The sequence below is a fragment of the Microchirus variegatus genome (assembly GCF_963457635.1).
Source record: "Microchirus variegatus genome assembly, chromosome: 11".
Taxonomy (NCBI): domain Eukaryota; kingdom Metazoa; phylum Chordata; class Actinopteri; order Pleuronectiformes; family Soleidae; genus Microchirus; species Microchirus variegatus.
This window is the reverse complement of record NC_139812.1, coordinates 12943896-12967789: the sequence shown is the minus strand read 5'-3', so window position 1 is coordinate 12967789 and position 23894 is coordinate 12943896. Positions and strand designations below refer to the sequence as shown.

Genomic DNA, 23894 nt, shown 5'->3' with positions numbered 1-23894 from the left:
AGCCTAGGACGTAGAATGGAAGTACCAGTTCGCCACCAGAGGGCGACTATAAGGGTTGCGAATTGAACTCAATTTGAATGGAAATCTATGAGGAAATGCACCTACTTCTCACTTGATTTATAATGTCAGTAAACATTTGTTTCAGGTCTTCATAAATAGATCATGATTTTGCAATTTTGTAAATTATAAATATCCACCTTCAGAAGAAAATGAACAATATAGTATAGCAAATATGAGTGGACACTGGTCCCATTTATTTATTTTTAAGTGACACAGATCGCATATCTTCAGGCTTCAAATCAGTAGTTGAATGTTTGACTAGTGTTTTGGATACTTCTGCCTTTCTGTTGTACATGTATAGGATACATTCCTCTAATGTTTCCATTGGCTGAGTTGTCATTGAGGTCCTCATCTTTGTGCCATGGTTGTGATAATAAGCTGTTGCAGACCCTTTTCTGCTCATGAGTCGATGGTCAAACACACAATCTTTTGTCCAATCCTGATTGAAGGTGCAGGTACAGTTTAGGAGGTCAGCTGCCTTCAACAGAGCTGATTGGCTTCTTTAAAAAACAGGCAAGAGTGAAGTCATTCTCATAAAACAAACCTCAGGGAGCTTGTGTCATCCACTCACTTGAAGTTCACATGAAGGTTGAGAAGATGGTTTATTGTCCATGACACAATAATCTGCTCCAGTATACAGCACAGGCACTTATTGTCTGAGACCAGTGAGGCCTTACAGAGGAAATGGGGAAACATTTGTGTTGCTTCTAAAACACGAGATGATAAAAGTTCCTGAAGGAATTATGAGCGTCAGAGCGTTATTCTTGTTGCAAATATGAACCTTTGTGCTCCTAAATTTAAATTTGTTGTCATACTGTGCTATATATCATTTAGCAGGGATCTCAGTCACGTATTGCTACGCCAGTATGAGATATACACTGACAGCCAAGCATTACACAGAGATTCCTAACAAAGGATAGAACAGTGCTATAGAGTGGCTGTAGGTTACTGTACTATACTGAAATATGCTCGACTGTACTTTATACTTAACTGTATTATGTATTATAACATAGTGTGCTGTATTGTGCTACAGTATACAGCACAATACAATATAATAAAAGTACTATGGAAGTAATGCATTGTATTATACTGCACTGTGCTGTAATGTAGTACACCATACAGCACATAATGACACAGTACATACTATACTACTCTGTACTTTACAACACTGTACCACACCACATAAGGCTATGCTATGTAAGGTTAGACTACTGTACTGCACTGTGCACTACACTACACTATACTACATCATATTACACTACACAAGACAATACCACATCCATAATATAGCGTACTATGTGTATACTGTATCATACCATATTATACTATACTATAGGCCTACTTGTCACTTCACTTTACCATACCATACTATACTATGCTATACCACACCATATTACACTACAGGAGACAATAACACTTCCATAATATACTATATGTATACTGTACCATTGTACTATACTATACTAGGCCTACTTGTAACATCAAGTATACTATATTACGCCATATTACACTTCATTAGACAACAACACTGTCATACTGTGTTTACCGTATCATACTATACTATACTAGGCTATTTGTCACTTCACCATACTATGCTGCACTATACTATACTACGCTATATTACACTTCACTAGACTACACCACAAAAATACTACACTGTACTATACTATATTCCACTCCAATACAATTGCACAATACTGCACTAGTGTAAGTACTTTCTTAATTTGACAGGTTGTTTCTAAATTTTGTGACAAACAATCAGTGAATGCAGGTTGGCTGGTTTTAAATAAACCTCCAGGTTAACAAAACTGGTTCTGAGTTCAACTCAGATCTTCCATACATGCCATAGTCCTCAATGTTCCCAGCACCTTTTGTTCTATATAACAGCTGGGATTGTTTAGACGTTGAATGAATGTAGTACCAACATTTTATGGTTTTATTTGACATTTGCTTTTATGTTCAGATTGTAAAAGATCCACATAATCTGTCAGATTGTATGTCAAACTAATTGTTGTGAAATTGCCATGCATGTATTATTCATTGTGGTTGAAGTAATGTTATCACGTGTGATTTACAGCCAAAGCAACAGCGCAATCCAAGTTAGAAAGAGCTGGATTTATCCCTTAAATATGCCACCATATTTTAAAATGTAGGCAAAAGACTTTGTTCTGGTGCTGCCACAGCCCTGTAAATCAGTAAAAAAGAGTGATGGCAGGAGGTACTGGAATAACAAGACACACAGTAAACAATACAAACGCTCCCCTCTTCGTCTGAAGCTTCAATTTCCCATGTTTTTCTCACTCAGGCTTTATTTGTGTGGTTGCTGAGTGAAAGCCACCACAGTGGCACAGAGGCCGAGAATAGCCGTGGGTGGGGAAGGCCAGTGGACTTGCATGTGGGCTGCTGAGCTGTGAGCTCTGTAGTGTCTCTAAACCATCCGCTGGCCGGTGGAATGGAGGCTGCTTCCTCATGCATGCCAGTGGTCAGAACTGGGCCTACACACCCTCAACTATTTCTGTCCTCTTCTCTTACACTTTTCACTTTCTCTCTTCCTCTCTTCCGTCCCCCTCTGCTCTCTATATTTTTCAAATACAGCTGCAGGTTAGATTTATAAACTATTGGGAAAGGCAGTGGGGAAAAAAAACAGGAAGATAAGAGGTAGGAAGAAAATCGATTTTTGGAGAGGGAACTTTGATTTCCAGTATGAAATGTTCCTGTCAGAAAAGAAGAAGAAACAATATATATTCAGGCATCTAACTTCTCTAATCCCACATTCCTATTCAATAATTTATTACAATCTATATATCAGCTTGTCAAAGTATTTGGCTTATGTGTTCCTAACCAGAGGCGCTTGTGAACAGGCAAGGCAGGCAACTGCTTGGGGCCCCGAGCTGATAGGGGGCCCCCTGACACTCGGAGCCTGAGGGCTGTTTTTACTGAAATGTGCAGTGACCAGCCGCCTCCCCGTCCCCCTTAAACAACAATGGGCGATTTGCAATGACATCTCAGTAGGAAAAACCTCCCTAAAGGGACCCCACCTCACTTTAACCTCTGTGAAAGTTATCATTCTACAAGTTGGAAAATGAAGAGGATTATTTGCAGTGTAATGCATATCTTTTTTACTCAGTTTATATGTTTTTTTTAGTTAATTACAGTATTTTATTATTCTATATATTTATATTATCACATACTTTTTAATTACAAGGTTTTTCCATGTTATTTCATTCATTTTGAAAATGTTTTATTTTGAAGTCATACATTTTTCGTTGGTGTCAGATTATTTGTATAATGGTGAAGGGCCCCCTGGGAATTTTTGCCTAGGGCCCCTACAGACTCTAGAATCACCTCTGTTCCTAACACTGTTTCAATTATTCCATGTATTTTTGGCTGCTATGCTGTAAAATAACACTTGTATATATGATTTATATATATACATATATATATAAATATATATAAAAAAATCATAAATCATATATGCAACGGTTCATTATAGTATTTCTAAATTTAAAAAATGCAAGCAAGCAGTAAATAAGCAGAAAAAGGATAAACACACCTCACGGTATTGTTGATCACAATGCTGGCCATTAGTGCATAATACACAGTAAACGATAACACTGACATTCCAGGAGTGCAAATGTTGCTGATCACACAATTACTCGGAGCTGATTAAGTCAAGTACAACCACTAATGACTGTTTACCTACCCGAAGGCAGGGCCGTATAATCTGAGGGTAATGTGAAACATTCCGTTTGCTTGGTATCTGAACGTGTCCATGAACTGCACCATTGGGAAATATAAACTGAAAAACAAAGTAATGACAGTCTGTTGATGAACGCTTCAGCTCTACAGAAAGGGCCATTGTTTTCAGGAGACTTTCACGTAACATTTGTCATTCTCAAACATTCTTTTCGCTGACTTAAATGTGCACTTTTCAGCAACACAAAGGAACCGTATGAGTGAAATATTGCCTGTTTGTCCAGATGCATTCCAGGCACCTGGTGAAGCACAAACACTCATATACACTCACTGTAGAAGAATGCTTCCACTGAAAACTGTATAAAACTCAAACGAGTGCTTCATCTCCCACTCAAATATCCTCACTCTATCTCCCATCTGTCTCCCCCACTCTCACACTTCCAGAACTTTAGTGGTCTGGAACGATGCCAGCTTGGCCTTCTGTATTCCTCTGTTGTGCATTACAGACATAACACACTGCAGAGGCCTGCTGTTTATGGCTTCGTGACCTAAATTGCCCACACGGTCAGACCCAACACATTTCAACCCAGCAATGTAAGGAAATCCTCTCAATTCTCTTCTCCAATAACGCACCATGGTCTTGTCTTCACATCTCAGCGCAGACACTTCTGTCTGTGCAGGCTCTGATTGACGGCTGGACTTGGCTCCACCATGTAAGAGATAAGCAGGCCCAGATGGGACAGGTCGGATATGTCTGCTCCCATGATTTACCCCTTAGTCTGGGACAGTAGTGGGGACCAGTGTTGAGCTTGCAGCCCCCCCCCCACTCTTAACCCATGTCAAATATATACCACATGGAAGAGGTGTAGATCACACTTTGATCTGTCCTTTGGGGGGAATCGGGGAACCCAGACAGCACTTTCTCTGCCCTCAGCCTCTGTATAACCCGGCTACTATATGGACAGAGAGTCTGGGACAGTTTACTGTGTAGTGAACAAAATATACGGCTGCTCGTTATGCCACACAAGAAACAAGCTGATTGATGCTTTATCTATGACCCTACTGAGATATTACTTTGCATACGGCTGACGACTAAAGAGATTGACGGTGGCCACGTAATAGAGGAAGATGGTATTGCATGTTTCTCTCTAACCTAGTTTTAAGAAAGGTTAGACTATGATATTAATTATTTTGAAGTAATAAAAAAAATGTAATGTCAGTGTTTTTGTTTTTTTTCTTTTGCTTTCAGCTTCTCCCTCTCGAGGGGTGGCCACAGCGGATGATAGGCACACTTGTTTTGTCCAGCCAAATACATGATTTAGTTTGATCCTTATAGCTGTTCTATTTGAAATATTGAGGTTGTTAAGGGGTTCAGGGCTTTATGAAGTACAAAACAGCTTCTATATGGGACCATCAATCCTAACATTTGCTTATATTATGTCCATGCATTTTACAGACTACATTGTACAGCCACTGTAAATCATCCCAGCATACATTTAAGTAAATATATTACATAAGCCCTTAAGACACACATTATTCTGGCCAATCCAATCTTAAAGGGATAGTTCAGATTTTTCAACATTACATTGTACAGCATAGACTCCAGGAGTAGAGTGAACGCATTTAACGAGATCTCGCCCTGGATTCGGAGCCGAGAAAAGGGAGACAGTTTGGGACACATAACTAACAGGTGGGACATATTATGCAAAATCAACTTTTTGATCATTTAAATCATTATATTTGGGACTCAAGAGGTCCTATCAGTTGGCAAAGTGTTTTTGTTTCGTGTTTTTGGAGTCCTCCTCAGTCTAAGTACAGGCGATAAAACATGTGACGTTGACTTCCGCGCTCATTGGGACATCAAAATGTGCATAATTCCCGGAATTGTTGTCACGATGAGCTCCGCTTTGTCCGTAAAACATGCGAGAGTGCAGGCGAGGGCAACAGTATCCGAAAACTGAAAGTCTGTAAAAAGTTCTATTCTTGGCTCCACAGTGCAGCACAGAGTTCTACACAAACTTCCAGCCTCAGAGGATTTATCTGTCCAGTGGATACATGTTATATGATGGCAATGTGACTGCTAGAGCCTGCAAATGATCACTTTTCCAAACGCTAACTAACTCCAGTAGCCTTTGTGGCTGATGTCACTTCCTGTCACTTAAGTTTCGTTTATCTTATCTTTAAGGTGGACCTAAAGAGATACTAATAAACAGAGCGTTCTGAACAGGGCTGTTTTGGCAGGGTGATTGAACTGCTGTGGTGCTTCATCCTTATGGTATTTTGACCAAAGCATGTCACAGACACGTTCATTAGGACACCAGGGAACTAGTTTAACTTGGAGAAATAGGGTATAATATGACCACTTTAAACCACAAAAATGCATGCTTTGTGTTCAATCCCGCGTCCCGTCAATAGAGGGCGCTAGGGTGCAGCTCCACCTGTCTCACAGAAGAAGAAGGCAGGAATCTCGTAAAAATAAATAATTTAACAAAAACATGACATTTTGAAAATAAATGAGCTATACATTATAGAGACTGTGAGTTTCAATGTAGTCTAAAGATGTTCTCACTCGTTTACAGTCGAAGGACGCACTTCCTGTTCCTTTGGGGGCAAAAATCTATACCTTTGACTCTGGTTTTAAGTAGTACATGCGCACTAGACCCCACCTCTAAAATACTGGAGCGCAGAAATTTGCCCACAAAGACCGGTTATATATGCTCTTGTGCGCAGCTGCAGATCTGTGAGCGCATCTCTCTCTCTCTCTCTCTCTCTCTCTCTGAGCATCATGTGATCTTTAATCGATCACCCACCACTTCGATCCAAGTCAGCTGTTTTTTTCCTTTGATTCGTGATTCCTAATTTTAATTGAATAAACAAAACAGATCAGCGATTGTTCCACACACACAGTCTGCTGCACTGAAAATCCACAGTTCGCCTGTGACTCTGTTTATGTGCGCTGCGTACGTGCACGCAGTGTGTGTACGCTGTGTGCGTGCGCTGTGCGTGGCTGCGCTCTATGTGTGCGTGCGCTACTGTGAATACAGTTCGATGGATCTTACTCGTCCCTCGTAAAATATTTAGGTTTATGGCAGAAAATTGGTAGATTTGTCGCTATTCGCTTTTTAGAAAAAAAAAATACAAAAAAAGTCACGTTGTTAAATATTCACATATAAACAGCATGAAACCTAAACCAACAGACCTTATCTGGCCTCAGTCCCGTCTCCTTGCGTAGTTTCACTCTCTCTCTCAGCCCGTTGTCTCTCTCTCTGGTAAAGTTCCTCGTCTGTGTGCCCTGGTTCATAAATATAACACGTTTGATTTTCTCTACACGGTTCATCTTCATCGGTTTCAAAGTCAGTCGAGTTTGTTTGTTTGTTTAATTCCCTTCTGTCTGAATGAATGACTGAAACGCCGGAACTGACGTGACTTGCGCGGCGTAGTGATACGCGCCGGTAGTAAATAGCGCAAAACAGTTAGCGCGAGCTGACATACTGTTGGTCAGAGGGTTTGTTGTTGTTCAAACGTGTTAGCATAACATATGCACGTGTGTGGTTTCAAACCCGTTAGTTATGTGTCAGAAACTCTCTCCCAGAACTACTTTTCTCGGCGAGAACCGTGGAGAGATCTCCGAACAGGTGGCCAAACGTCTGACGCATGCGCACAAAAATGACACACCCGTAATTCTAGCCTTCCCAGACAGTTTTTTTCTGTTTCTAACCCTAATTAGAAGCCTTATAGGGACACTTTTATTTGTGAAAAATAAATACATACATAGGATTGTACATTGCAATCATTACATGTACATAAAATGTACACGCACCACATATCGTACATGATATATCATATGGTCGTATTATAGCCAGAGGTGGAAAGTAATAAAATACATTTACTCAAGTTACTGTATTGAATACTTTTTGTGTGTATTTTGTATTTTTTAAGTACAATTTAAAATCAGGATTTTGTATTTTACTTGAGTACGAAGTAACTAAGTGACTTTTACTTAAAGTACATTTCAAATTAACTACTTCTTACTTCGACTTGAGTACATTTTCAGATGACTACTTTTCCTTCTACTTGAGTAATATTTTATCGAAGTATTGGTACTTTTACTTGAGTACAATATTTTAGTACTTTTTCCACCTCTGATTATAGCCATGGCACAATACAGATTTTCTCAGTTTAGCTTTCTCAAGCTTTCACCATCACCTCATCCTACCTGCATAGATCTATGTGTAAGCACATTCTGATGGGGTAATTTCCATCATCTGATAATCCCAAATGACATTGTATTATTTTCTGATGAGGTAGCACAGCTCGACAGATAGATCTATAAATTTAGTAGGATGTTTCGACCAAGCAGCATGTTTCGTCAGAACACGGGAGCCACGTTAAATGATTTAACAATGTTGCATCCACTCTACTCCTGGGGTCTGTGTCATAAAACGTAATGTTCAAATATTCAAACTATCCCTTTAATAACTCTGTAACCTAATAGTCCAGGAACATTTACTCCCCCGGCCAGCATCATTCAGTTTAACTGATGTTTAAGGAGTCACATGCTCTGGTTTACTGTGATTTATGCTATGCTTTAGCCTGCTCACCTTCAGAGGAGACATTACTAAGCACTTCCTGGGTTCCATGTATCTCTCTAATGTTTCTAATTCTCACAGAAACAAAGTACTGCTAGATCATTTTGATATTTAGGATTTTGTATTTATTGAATATTATTATATCATATGTTTCAATTGCCTGTCTGTGTGTAATCTTGTTTAAGAAGCTGTTGTTTTCGCCAGGACTCCACGTAAAAAATGTTTTTGAACCTTGTTATAAATAAAGGTTATGATAATAAAATTCCTACCCTATAACAAAAACAAGTACAAATCTGTCTATTTCAATCTATTTCGGATCAAGCGTCATAAAATAACCCCTTTTATTGGTCACTATGTTTGTGGATGCCTGCAACTTGGCACTGCCCCCTGGAGGAAATATTGTGAAAACGTAAAAAAACGCGACGCAAAACATGCACGGAGGTATGTAGGGTAGTGACAGGGATAACGTTTGAGACGGACAGATGAAAATGAAGTATAATGGGTCTATAGATCTGACTGAGGGAGCATTTGTGTGTATACACCAGCAGCGCAGCCGTATATGGGGTCAAGAAGTGTTTATCCTGTCAATCTGCTGAATGACGTGATTTTTTGAGAACTAGAATTCACTTCTGTTGTTGAGACTCCATTTTTTTTTCGGCTATACTGTGAGAATGTCATGTGAAACTGGTGGGCTGAATCAGCATTGTGTGAAGTCACAATGACAATGGTTTATTTTAAGAGAACCAAACCACGTCACAAAACTGTAAATTAGAGATATCTCTGGCTGAGCTTCCAATCAATGTAATTGCTTCCATGTTGATGTTCCCATACGTCGTGGCTATCAGATCCTTTCACATGATCACTCTTTCGTGGCCTCTCAGTGCCTCGCTGGTTTGCATGGACTCAGTTTCACCGCACACGCTTGGTGTCTGTACACGCTCACTGGCTCTGAATACAATAAAGGCTGAGGTATCCCTGGTATTTGTCTAGCCCCCGCAGCATCTCCCTCTGCCGTTGAGAGTTTGGGGAAAAGGCCGTTATTACAGGCCTCTGCTGAAAACCATTCTGGAGCTAATTTCAGTGTTTAAAGAGAGAAATGCAGAGTAGGATACTATATATGGGCTTCACTTGGTCACAGAGAGTAACTGAGGTGTTACGTTAAAATGTTTTTTCTCCTTCTTTTGACAGGTCTGGACAGGCCAACGCCACAACTGTCAGCTTTATATAATGTCAGAACGGTTAGTGGCCAAAACGTTGAGTGACACAGTTTCCGGCACACAGCCATAATTTACCTTCATAATAACCTGGTAATATTTTAATAGTAGTACATGCAAGTATGTTTTGATATGTGTATAATTGAGTTTTTTTTTTTTTTTTAGTTCATATTTGTAGTCTTTTATATGCACTTTAGGCAAAGACCTTGCTTTATAGAGGCGCTGCCATATTTTTACAGCAGCCCAAATGGACAAACCAGCAAGAGTGCTTTTTGAGTGTAGGCCACCATACTTCCCTGACATGCTTGGGGAAGGGAGGGATGAGTGGAGGAGCCCTCCGTTTGTTAGTCTGCAATCTCAACATTCAATTTTCACAGATTCCTACACACTGAATAAATTAACACAAAATTAACAACTAACTAGAAAAATGATTTAGCACCTGACCAGCTTTATAGGCCTTTTCCCAGCCGGAGCTGGTAGAAACCAAAGCAGAGCTAAAAGAAGAGTAAATATTAGATTTGTATTTATGTGGTGAGAGGAATGACTTCGAATGAATTATATTAGGACTGTGTAGTGGTTCACACTATTGCTTTTGCAGCAAGAAGACCTGGTTTCTTTCTGTGTGGAGTTTGCATGTTCTGTGTATGTGGGTGTTCTCTGGTTTTCTCCCATAGTCCAAAAACATGCAGATTTGGAGATGAGGCAAAAAGTGAGTGTCAGAGTGGATGGTTGTTGGTCTCTATGTTGACCCTGTGATGACTGGCGACCAGTCCAGGGTGTACCCCGCCCCTGTGACCCTCATGTGGAGGATAAAGCAGTTGAAGGTGGATGGGTGGGTAGATGGATGACTTGTGTATCAGGCAGTACATATAGCTATACTATTTTGTTCTACATGTTGGAAAATTAAAGTGAAAAGTTCAAGTCTGATGTGTGATAAACATTAAGGTTAGTTTAAAATAGAAGTACAGCTAATCTCATTATGAACGCAAAAACCTTCATAATGAGATTAGCGGTGTCTTCCTGCCTCAGAATGCAATTTCCCTTTCAGCTCATGTGGACATCAACTTTAACAAGGCTTAACTCTTAAATGAATAGTCAAAGACTCAGATTAGTTTTGATCTAATTGGGATAGTGCTGTGCACTAAATTGCATCCACTGTTCAAGAATTACATCTCAAATTCAAGCTGTTGAGATTAAAATAAAGGGGGGGGGGGGACTATATTGTGTTGGTGTTTTGTTTTTGTTGTTTTTTAAAATCCTGGCTCAATCCTTCTCCTGCGTTTCCGTGCAGCGCAGCAATGTTTTGGAACCAACCATATGCTGTGCTGTGGGATGCGTGCCACCAGAATGAGCAACAGTGCCCAAGAAATCCTCAAGAATGTGTCTCTTATTTCAAATAACACAATTAAGCAATTTTGCTTATAAAGTATGAATGCAATCAACTCAATCAAAGTGTTACAAAGTCAGCTGGAATCCTCCAAACACCTCTAATGAAGTGAGCACTTGAAGATAATCTCACCAGATGTTACAAAGCCCATTAGATTTGCTGGAAATGAAACCGCACATACTTGTATCTAAAGCTGGTGGAAGGCAGCCAACGCACATTCACTGTGATAATGTACCATGCTGCAAAACACTCCCAGAATACCCACTGTTGTTATTGGCGTATTATGTCTTTCAAAAATTAAATAAAATGCATGGATTTCTGTCTAGTGGTTTTCTCTTGCTGCTGCTGATGCTTTCAATAAAGTGTGCCTTTTTTTTTATGAGAACACAAAAAAATCCCAATGTCGGCTACAAAGACTAACTTTTCCTTTTTGCTTCAATTGAGGAATGTTCTTTACTTAACAAACAGATAAGATTTTTATAAACCAAACTGGAGCGACACATGGTTTCCCTGTGGACATTCAAGTTGGCAATTTAGAAAAACAGGAAGTAATCATTCAATCAGATTGGAGGTAATCCAAAGGCTTTAGTGGAGCTCATCTCTCCTTTCTGAAGTTGTCATGCAACAATCGCATATACCTATAAACTCTAGCTTCAAAAATAGAACTGAGCAGCTATTGATCACATGCAATGATTAATGTCTTCCTTCCTCTTACCCCTTGTGACACATGTACGATAACTGCATCTAAGCATCGTTTTGCGCACATTATCTCCTCACATGTAAAGCCATTATATAATCTCGGCTCTGAACATACTCTGAATTCCATGTTCCAGAGCATGAAACACGTTTCTAATGAGAAACAGTCCCTGCCAAGGGCCAGAGAATAAATCTGCTGAGGACACCACCTGTACAGTACACCATGTCTCTCAAACGATCTCAAGATCTTTATCAGCGAAACACGAGAGAAATCAATGGCCGGTGCTTGGGCCGGCAGCTCAGGTTCGGGGCCTCGAGTTAAGCTGAATGAGCTGAACTCTGCTTGAATCCGGCTGGTGTCCTTCTTCTCCACTCGGCCCATCTGCAATATGGGCGAGGACAGGCTGCCAATTCTCATGGACATAAAAGCTTTGTGGTTGTGGATGGAGCAGGATATAAGCTGGTGGAAACGGACGACCGCGAGCTGATTGCAAGAGGGTGGCCTGTGGCACTGCTGCAGGAATTCCAGTAGGAAGGCTCTCTGCTTACCAAGTGATGCACCACTTGTTCTGTTTCGAAGGATGTATGCCAGACACCAACACCCTTGTGCGGATGTGGTCACAATTGTCTAATTGTAGAATAAACTTTGTCTCTGCAAGGTTTGGAAAAAATCTCCCCTCAGGTACTCATACACTATCATCAGGGCTGAGCCACATTTCAGCAGTTATTTTGTGATGAGGTGTCACATTAGGTAGACATTGTTCTCTTGGTTTTCCTGAGCGTTTCACCCTGTTTCTATCTCCCAGAGAGAACATGCCTCACTTTGCTGCAGTCATTTGCGGTTAATACATGGAAATCAAAGCAGTGTTAGAGATGCATAGCAGTAAAAGCAGGAGAAAACAACATTAATGACCGAGTGTTGGCATGTTTTTGTTCCATTAACGAAATGAAAGAGTTACTTTCCCCAACGCTCCGTGACTGTGGCTGCGCTGCATTTTTGTGTCGGTGGTAAATCGTTGAGGTTGGTGCAGTGTCTGTTCAATATTTGTGTTAATTCATCCCAGAATTGGCTGTTTAAATCACTGATGATTTCTCTCAAAGGGGCCGTGAAGCAATCAAATGTTAGCAAGCACTTTTGAGCTGGTGATGTGCAGAGATTTAGATGTATGACGCAGGCAGGAGATGAAAGATGATGAAAAAAAGGCCCGCGTCTATATTTGCATTCAAGGTCTACGTTTTATTTAACTGAACATTGTTGTATATAAAAAAAAAATCAAACAAAGAGGTCAGTGAGCACAGTAAACACACTGTGAGCTGTAAATCTAGACCTGTTTCTGTCCTTGCTCGTGAACTTAGCCAGGTTTTCTCAGTTGCTAAAATAGACACGAAAGCCGAGGTGTTACCTCTGGTGTGTGGTCTGCTTTAATTCAGGACGGTGCATCGCCCGCACACATACACGCGCACACAGAAAAACATTTTAGGATACGGCCACAGAGCAAGACAGTGTTTAGACTACCCACAATCCCCTCCTCCTTCCCCCGTTTGGCTGCACATCTCCCGCCACTCAGAACACTGGCCAGTGCCCTCAGCCTTGGGTCCCTCCCTGTGTGCTGCCTTAAAGGCTGAGAACATTGTCAAAATGTTTACTGTCAGAATGGAAATAAATGTACAATAGTGAAACCATAAGAGAGAAATTAGATTTGGACATAAATGCAGAAGTTATAGATGAGACTGTCAGCACATGGCGTCCAGTCTCCAGCTGTTTACAATGTATATTGAATATGTGCACCGAGCATTTTATTCATCGTTGTGTTTTTGAAAGCTGTGGAAAACGTTGACCAAACTCCAACGAGCCCCTCTCTCCTGAGAGTCATCGGGATGAACGTTACAGTTATACCTTCATTCCTCTTTATTATTTCAGACTCATTCCTGTGTTTGAAACCAACCACTTCAGTAACCACTTCAGTATTCCATCTTTATGATGGAAACCCAGCTTGGCCGTGAAAAAAATGGCTGATACTGTATACATCTCTCATGGCTGCAATTACTACTGCGTCCACATTATATTTTCCACATCCTCTCTCCATCTTCTTATGCTGGTAACATTGTGGAGAACAGTATGTAAAGGTTGGCAAACGTCCACTGGTTTCAAATGTTTGCACTGAAAGCCAGAAGCTGAGGTAGCAGCCGTTACATCGCTCATTACAGTCGGTCTATAGCCGTGCTTTGTGTTATTTCTTCATATTTGTCACCTCGATCATTCCGCCTCCTCCAGACAACGGGCGATAATGATGTAGCTTTGCTTCATAACGGGTGTGAAACTCGCAATATAACAGCTCGCGGAGTGGAGACGCTGGATGTGTCAACTAAGGGGGATTCAAATTAAGTCTCCAAGATAGACACATCGACATATGTTACACCACGTGAGTTTGAAAAAAAAAAAAAAGAAGATTTTATTGACTGACTTTGCTGCTTAAATTCCTGTTTGTTGAGGGTTTTTTCTTCTTGTTTTACTTCAGTAGAAAGGGACTGGTGTGCTGTGTCATTTAAAAAAAAAAAGTGACCTCAGTGGAACAGTTTGGACAGTACATCCAAACACTTAGGAGAAACATCATGTAGAAAGCTTTCTTTGTGTATGAGGCATGGGCAAAGCAGACCAAGACGAGCTGGTTTTGAAATGGAATAAAGAAAATAAGACTTAATTCCTCCTAAAACACAACTTGTGATTGAAAACATAAACAAGATGACAAGCATATTCCTGGCAAGGGATGTGTATTCGACCAAATACATTATTCAGTATAGGTTAATGCTGCTTTCTTGAGTTTACTGAAGGGAAAAAAAACACACCAAAACACAGCAGAAATGTGGTCTCATCAGGGAAACTGAAAAACAGTATGAACCAATGATCTTACACTGGAGTGGGAACTTTTGGAAATACTGACTTTTTTAGCTGGCCATGTACTTATATTTACAACTACTGACTTTGAGGCTTATTAAAGATCAAATGAGCATCATTCTGTAGGTTTTATTAGAATATGGAATAGAATATTCTTCCACGCATGTATGGTTGCATTATTGTATAATTGCTTTGTGTTGCCTTAGAATAAACCATTGTACTTTAGGGAGGACCTTGCTTTAAGAGGCCGCCATCTTGCGCCATGTTTGTAGTCTGTATGAACAGCAAAAGCTTTTTCATATGTGAAGGCCACTGCAATTCCTTTACACACTTGGGGAAAGGAGGATTGAGAGGAGGAGAACACATCCAGAAAACCCAGATTAAGTGAAACCCTAATTAATATGAAGAGAAGACATGTTTGAGCACAAGTACAAATTAAACTTATTGACAGCTTGCTAAGACCATCCTTCAATCGCATCACTCCAAATCCAAATGCCCTGAGACTTTTTCACAGAACTATAAATCAATCAATCAGAGGATGTATCAAGTCATTATCTAAAACCTATACAGGCTCCACTTTCTATGTTTGTGCCAAATGTTCCACTGAATTTATCACTGACTGAATTCCCCGTCCTCTTGCTCTGGATTTCCCGAGGTCTATTGGTCTTCTTAAATGAGAAGACAGCATTGTGTGTTCTACTTAAAGATCATGTGCTGGCCACATGGATGTAGTGATGACATCACCCCGGGGCGACACGACAACACCACACTAAATGGGCTTCATTCACAACTGCTGTTTAACTGGTGCTATAATAACGCCTGTGTCAGTTGTGTCTCTGCAACTCCGAGCTGTCCACAAACAGCCACAGCCCCCGCGTTCATTTGCAAAGCATTATAGACGGGTAGTTATTACAGCGGCGCATCCATCACATGAAACTCAAACATGGGCGAGAGGTGGATTAAAGAGAACACGCTCTATTTACCAGGGAGGAATGAGAATGTGTTGTGTTTGCAGGAGGATGTGCTACATCATATCCAGGACAATACATGGTTATTGTTTAAGTGCGACTGCAGCTTCACCCCTTTTTTCTTAATCGCACACCCACACTGACTGAGCTAAAGATACTCCTCCCCCCTACATTTATCTTTTTTCCCTTTTGGAACTGTATGAGCAGACACTGACACACACACCTCCTCTTTTTTTTACCCGATCTCAATGTGGAGAAATCGACACAGCAATGTCTGACATCACCTCTGCGCTGCACTGGTTACCAAGGTGATGGGACTTTTTTTTCTACACAAGAATAGAACTGAGATTAAGGGGGGGGGGGGGGGGTGCACTGGAAAGGTTCTTCATCTCCATGACTCAAGGACATCAGGTTAGAACCCTTACGCACGCCGTTCTCTGTCCATGAGTCTGTGTATATGTAAATGTTCTCTGCAGTGCTGCAGCATTCTGCAGTAATTAGTCCATTCTGCCTCAGCCTGCTGCGGGTTTGAAAAAAAAAAAGGATAAAGGGTATTGTACAAAATACATTTTAACAGAATCAGAAGTGAACTTTTACAAATTACAGATTGGGAAAATAACAGGGGGGTGTTTGTGCATGTGCGATGGTCAGATAAGGGCAGAGAGGCGAGGCTTTAAAGAGACACAGGGAGAATCCAGGCCAGTGTCTGCCGGCCGCATAGTTGTTATCAGATGTGGGCAGGGAGGGAACGAGTGCACACACTCACACAATCACTGTGCATATTATGTAGGATTGTTTTAGAGCAGGGAGTCGGCCAGACATCCCGTCAGGCATCTGCCTGTCTCTGCACAGTGCTAATTTTTTTTTGGGGGGGGGGGGCTGCAAGACCAGAGCTTGTGATCACTCATCACCACAGCCTAACCGAGGAGCAGGAAGCAGGGAGGATCCTCAAACACCACAGGGCTGCTTAAAAAATCTCAGATCTGAGTAGAGAGAGGACAGACATGCACAGGTGCTGAGAGAGAGAGAGAGAGAGAGAGAAGGGAGCAGGAACAGAGACAAGGACAGAGAGAGCGAGAGAGAGAGAGAGGAAGGGGGAAGGTGTAGGAGGAGACTTGACTTGCTTCAGAGGGGAATAGGAGCCAGAGAGCAATTCCAAAACAGCTGTCCGGCAGACGTCCCAGTCGTCAGTAGTGCAGCCTGAGGCAGAGTCAGGAGGCAGGGCAGTGTCAACAAGCCACAGGAGCAGCACAGCAGCCACTCAACACACACACACACACATACATGTGGGGCTGCAGCATTCAGGAGAACACCAGTGGTACCCGTGAAGGAATCGAGATCTCCCCATCGGAACATCTGAAGTGAGTGTGAGTGAGAAAATTATTCATTTCATTCTCCTTTGGTTGAGTGTGTTAGGCGAGACAGACTCACTGCAGCTTACCTGCTCACATCAGAGTCAGAGTGTGAATGTCTTTGGTCGAAGGGGATTTTGCTTACTACCAGTGAAACGTGTGATAGCATGGTGAGATAATCTCATTCAAGAATGTGTGTCCAGCTCTACACACGTGCAACACGAGAGCTGAAATGTTAAGAGCAACATTATATCCTCCCTTCGTTCCAAGAGAAACATTTTCAGTCTGCCTACACGCTTAAGGCATGTTCCTCTGAAATGCAGATTAGGCTGTGCGGTTGTGAATTTTTTAAAGGACTGTGTCTTTTTGTCGACAGATGTGTTGACATTCCGTCCATCTTTCATATGCTTTCATTCAACTTCCTGGTCATCTCTGCCAAGGATAACTCTAGCAAGTGCTAGCCATGCTTGTGGGTGGCATAAGGGGAGCAAGAACAAAAGTCAGAGTAAATACTCCACCCTGTTATTCACCCTAGTCCCAGCACCACCACCAGTCCCCCAAAAGTAAGGCCTTTGCCTATAATTGAGGGGTTTTTTTACGTAACAAAAAAAATCTCAGTCTATTCTTTAAAGCTACCATTACCCTCTGTGGTATGTGCGTTTGCTTTTTATAACTGCTCCAAAGAGAGGGTCTTTCTGCTATTCAGAAACAGGACAGAGATCAAGGCCATGGTTGGAGATGTTGTACTTGGAAACTTCAAACTTTGTGTAGTTGCTTAGTAGACACATCTCGAGGAACGTATCTCCTCCAGGCCGATGATGTTACGCCGACTATAACGACAACAAAATAGCATGCTATTTTTTTCAACGGCACTGATGTGAAATGTCAGCACCGTCATCCCAACACGGGGCGGATTATTTACAGGATGCACGGGTTCTATTTTAAAGAACGGTGAAGTCATATGCAGGTCATATTTTGAGCAGCTGTTTTCTTAGGGCTCTCTCTGTAGGTTCCATGTCACCAGCACCGGAGTAGCTCAGCTAACACTGGCGCATCATTAAAGTGTAGAATTTGTTTAGACTACAGTAGGGTTACACTGTCTCTAAGAATATACTGACCCAGTTATATGGCACGTGACTTTTAGGTGTCCAGAAATACCCAGACGAATCACAAGCCATTAGTTAAATTACCAGATATCAACCCCTCATTTATTTGCCCCCGCACTTCAACTTTCATCACCTCACTCCCCCTGCTGCCCCCTCGCCAATAACCAACCCTCAAAGCACAAAGCAATGAGGCAAAGTTCTGCTTTTAAAGAGGCTCCGGCTCACTTCATGCCAAGACAGAGAGCTTGTTGCTGACCCAATGACACAATAATTGTATCATGCAGCTCCAATAATGATTGGGAGGCTGCTCGGTAAAGCACAGTTTAAAAGGAAGGCATCATCAGATCCCCACATCCCCAGAGGTGAATGTGCAAATCTGGCCTTGGCTTTAAGATATACCAGAATGCAGCACTATGAGCCACTGATGGATTTACTTGGTTAGCAGGCTATAAGGGTCCATCTTGGGATATTCTGAGCCATTTGCATTGATTAATTTCCTCTTTGGTCAACAAAAGCTTCCGAGGCTTACCAGATTTAACTATATTGCAAAGACTCTAGAGACTGCACACACACACTCAAACCAATACTAATTTACTCAGGCTCTCATTAAATTAACTGGTGTTGCAGAAAATCCCTGAGAGATGAACATGAGGAAACAGTTTCATACTTTGCTCTTGGCCTCTGGAATTCCAGTCATATTTGCCCTCTAGTCCAAACTGAGCACCAGCAGGACAGCTAATGGGAAGGGCAGACTTTCAGGCTTTCACCGTACCAGCTGACTTCTCATGGGCCATAAGTGTTGACCTTGGATAGCATGCATAGCAGATGTCCCTCTGTGAGAGTGAAAAGAGTTGAAATGCTCATCTGCTCCAGATTTTCCAATAAGTTGTATCTGTACTATTGATTTCAACCAGCGTTATCGTCTGTTATAATGCATGAACTGCGTGTTTTTCTTCTGCAGACGATACACACAGACCAGCGCACACCAATAATCAATTGGTATGTTTCACTGGAAGTGATTCAGCGCGGCAATGACCTTCTGTTGTCAGACACAGAAAAACAAAAGTTAATACAGATATAGTTGAATGCACTTTGATCCCACAGGAGGCAGATCTGGGCTTGGAGGTGTATTTGTTTCACTTCCTATCCAAGCCTAATATCCCAATGCAGGGAACATCAGCCGTCGAGGTTAGAAAAAAACTGATGAGCAGCAGTGAAGGGGAAAGATGCTCAAGAATTACGTGGGAGGAAAAGAAATGCACAGGGAAAAATAAGAGGAAACCTAAAGCCAAATAAACGGGAGATTTTGCTCTTCACTTCTCCCGAGACCACCCCTCCCCTCACCAAACACTGCAGCACTTCTTCACCCTTCCTTTCCTATATCACCATTAGCAAACAAACACATTCTCCTTTGCAAACATGGCGTACATTCAAAACTGCTATCTCTCAGAAGCACAGTCAGTCACCACGTGCAAACACCGACGCTCACACCAGCACTCAAGTACACAAGGACCCTTGTCGAGTGCTGTTGCTATTCAACACACTCACACATGTTTTGCATCCCTCAGTGTTTGTTAAGGCTTTTTATAGCACCGTCACGCTTTCCGGCTGGCAGGTTTATTTCTCTGGATATGGCAACCCCTAAAGCGAGAAGATTTCATACTGTTCTTCTCATCCTATCGAGTTAAATGAAGTCTCGGCTTTCATGGGAAAGATATTGATGCTGTGACACTGAACACGGGAGTCAGTATAGTGGTTCCCACCCTGGTATTTTGGATTTGAAGAGACAGCAAGTGTCTGTCTCTCTGGCTCCACACTAATGTGCCTGCTCAATAACTGTAGTCCACTTAAAGTGTCTGTGATAAGGTTGATGCAGTGTGTCTCCTCTGGCTCAGTTACAGCAGGAATGTGGATGTTTTCTTAGTGAAACCTTCTTTTTTTTTTTTTGGTGGGGTGGACTTGACCGCCCAGGCACTTTGTGCAACGGTGTACTCTGTCAGACGGTCACTGCTGACAGACCTTTCATAAGTAAATATGTCTATAAATGGGCAAGCTCTCTCTTCACTGGTCCCCACCCCCACCCCCAGTCTCTCTCTCTATCGCACACACACATACACTGTCAAATCCCTGCCTCCGCAGAGTGTTTTTCCTTTCTCTTTGGTTGCCATGTCATTTAAAACGGTCAAACCAATTCTCTCCTCTTTTCACTTAATGGATTTGAAAAGGCAGTGCACAATCAGGCACCTCTTTAACATACTCAATACCCCCCCCCCATACTGTTTACCCATCCTGATGTATTCTCAGCACTTATTAAACTTGGAGCTGACCCCTCGACCCATCAAAGCCAAATCAGTTCACATTCTGCATCACCGTCTTTTTTAAGATCCACTTGCTCACCAGTCCTTTCACTCTAGCTCAATCCTCCCTAAACCCCTTAAACCCCACCCCCCTTTTCTTCCCCAGATCCATCTCTCTTTCTATCTATGTGCGTGTCTGAGCAGTAGCTCGCTGCTAAAACAAGCGCCCATGCTCTGATCCTACTAAATTCCCCCTTTACTTCTCCTCTCCCAATCTGTGGTCCAGCTGTTCCACATTAGCACATCCAGAGTTGTGGAGGCCAGAGCAGGCTCATGTTTGGAAATGTGAATAGAGCAGCAAAACGCCTAAGACCAAGGCCTCATCCTCCTCTGCCTTGGCTTCTAAGTTCACCAGATGCAAGAAATGATGAGGATGTTTTTTTTTTTTTCTGAAGAGTTTGTGTGGGACTTGTTTGAAATGGTGACCAGATTTCTTTTTTTCATTGAAGACAAGGAAAGTCTTGTACCAGTAGCAGCATGTTTTAGAAGAAATTCTGACATATTCTTTATCTGTTTCTCATTTCAGGCAAGGGCCCATTGCACCTTTCTACACCAGCAGACGTGTCTCATTTGGATTCCTGTTTCCCAATCAATGCTGCAAGTGCTGCAATTATTTTTGGAGTCCTATTTGACCAGCATGCTTCTGAGGATGTAACTCTAGCTTCGCCCCTGAGGAACTGTTACGTCCAGAAATTATTGAGCACATCCAACCTTGTCCATCCAGCATATCTGAGCTCTTCATCACAGAAACAGCCATGCCAGCAAAAGCACCCATATACCTGAAACCAACCAATAACAAAAAGGGGAAAAAATGTCGTCTCAGAGATATGTTGTCCCCAGATATGATCAGTCCACCACTCGGGGACTTTCGTCACACAATCCACATTGGCAGGGGTGGGGAGAGGGATGTCTTTGGAGACATGTCCTTCCTCCAGGGGAAGTTTGAGCTTTTACCAGGAAAGGTGGATGTCCACCCTCAGTATGGCATCCAAGGTGAGTTTATGCGAGCAAACAGTATCGGCGATGCTTCCTTCGCAGAGACTCCCTCTCCAGTGCTCAAGAATGCCATCTCCCTCCCAACTATTGGTGGCTGCCAGGCCCTCACCCTTCCACTGATATCCTCCACTGTGTTCTCCATGCCCCCAGAGCCACTGGAGGACATCATGGGGCCTACAGCTCCCATGAAACCGGCCTGTACTGAGGCAGTCGAGATCCTACAGATGGATGCTTTGTTGCGTTCCATGGATGTCTTTGGCAACGGGTCTTCATCTCCTTCCACAGATATCCAGTCAAAGCCGGACGTTCTCTTGGATCTGCTGGAAAACACAGATACGTCCACCTCAAAGGCAGTCGCCAAAGCCAACAAAATAAACAAGAGTGAAAGTATATTTGATAAGTCATCATCTTATTACATCAACAGCCACAGCAACAGCATCTACAAAGCTAACGGAAGTCTGAACAGCACGACCAGCACTGACAGCTTTGACAGCTTTAGCGGTAAAGGGGACTTTCCAAACAAGAACTGCAATGGCAAGGCGAGTCTCAGCAGCAACAGCAATATTTATGGACACTTTAACAATGGCATTAGCCTGGGCTTCAATCAGGAGCTTCCAAAGTGCAACAGAGAGTGGGTGGATAGGGACAGTGGTGTGGAGGAGGGTCGCATCTGTGATTTTAATTTTGAGTTTTCCAAGGAGAAGAGCACGTCGCAGGATTCCCTCGCCCAGATCACGGGGTCATTCCTCTCCCTCGAACTTGATCTGGGGCCATCCATCCTAGATGATGTGCTCAACATAATGGATAAACCCGCGGCAAAGAGCAGGCCTTGAGCTGTGGTGAGGTCCTAAAGAAGAGGAAAGGAATTTTTAAACTATAGCCACAGAAAGGACAGAAAGACTCACAAAGCAATCAAAATGGTGTCTGGATATATCATTAAGATGAAAATGAGCTAGAAGAGACTGAGTTGCTTATGTTTTCATTGTCAAAACACACGTAAATATTCTTGCTTCTATGGAGTGTTCATTCTTCTATTTGTTCTTTATCATGCTAGCTGCATGTGTAGGATGCATGTGATAGTGAGTAACAGCTAAATCACAGCCATTGTGCCTCTGCTTTTAATTGACTTTATGTGTTTTACGTTGACTTTCACGGTATCATTTTAAGGCTCTTTGATTTGTTTTTTTTAACGCTTTCAGACTCTCTATGAACATTTAGCATTCTGTGAATTTAAATGTGTTTAACAAAGCACTCATTTGTTTGTCACATAGGTAATTTCCCACATGACTAGTTCAAACAACAGAACACTATGCATATTTGTGTTTTTTTGAAACTGTAACACAAATAAATTAATTTTGTGCCATTTTGGCCAATTTCTTGTGAGGCTTGTGTGTGTGTACAACAGAGGTGAGAGGTAAATCCAAACATACCTTTACTAGATAGAGAGAACTCCAAGAAAGACTGGGAAACAAGAATAATGCTAGAAGAGGGAAAATTCAAACAAGAAAGAAATATGCCAAGTAAAGAGAGAGCTACACATTGACAGAAAGGACAGAATAGTTTTATTTTCTCTCCCCTCACATTCCTTACATTCTGCTTCCCTGCCCACTGGGAGCACCGGTGGGTCTTCATCTGCCCAGCCAGGCGCCTGCTCCATTTGTTTGCATGTGGACAGGACAGGCAGAGGAGGGGTCTTTGAAATTCCCTGCATTCCAGCCATAGAGCACAAGTGTCCATGACCAGACATAAATCAGCTGTTTCAAGAGAAGAGGGAGGGCTTTTCGTCCTGGAGCCACACCATCCATCAGCTATATGTGTGTACAGAGAAATGAGGCTATAAAACACATGCTTACAAACTGCAGGCAAACTTTGGTCAGTGCTGAACGATAGATGAGCCCTCCTCTTCAGTCTAATGACAATAAAGACATGTTGACCCAGCCGTGTAAAAGAAACAGTCTGAATGTGCAGTGCAACAGCTTCCATACATGCGGCCTCTTAAATGTAGCCACCCCTCAGCTGTGGCCTCCTCCTCAGCCTGATACTCTGTCCCAATGGGTTTTTCGGTACAGTCAAAAGAGGCAAGTCATACTATGATCCAGTACAGGCTTCCCTCAAACACCCACGTGCCACTTTGTCATGCATGTGCAGTGATAATCTCAAATTCGTCTGTTATAGCTAATTTCATATGCAAATAATTATCTGGGGTTGATTCTACTTCTGTCATCGACCACACTGATGTGGCCAACCTCTCCGAATTCCTCAAAGGCCTCAGAATGTCAGTAAACAACCCCAACAAAACCCAGCGGAGGCATCTGAAGGCACTGTAAAACCAGATGTCAGAGGAGACGTGAACATTTCCCCCGTGCAAGAAAACCCATGTCATGGCAGACACGGCAGCCACTGGAAAATCCCAGCATGTCCCAGTGCTTAAGAGTACATGCAACCCCCACACATGACTAATGAAAACCTTTGCTGTTAAGGTAGAGTAATTACTGTGTTTATACCTGCAATGGTACATCACTGACTCAATAACAGGTGAGGACCTCAAGCAAACTCTCTTTGGTTTACAAAAGAACT

General features: G+C 42.1%; 1 protein-coding gene across 1 annotated transcript; it reads left to right on the top strand.

The window, feature by feature from the left end:
• Positions 1–21076: 21076 nt before the first annotated feature.
• On the top strand, positions 21077–22150 carry cdc42ep3 (CDC42 effector protein (Rho GTPase binding) 3; the record flags this gene model as incomplete). The annotated part of the gene is made up of 1 exon (XM_083897959.1): positions 21077–22150. One exon carries the CDS (start codon positions 21077–21079, stop codon positions 22148–22150), a length of 1074 nt encoding a protein of 357 aa, XP_083754085.1.
• Positions 22151–23894: the final 1744 nt, after the last annotated feature.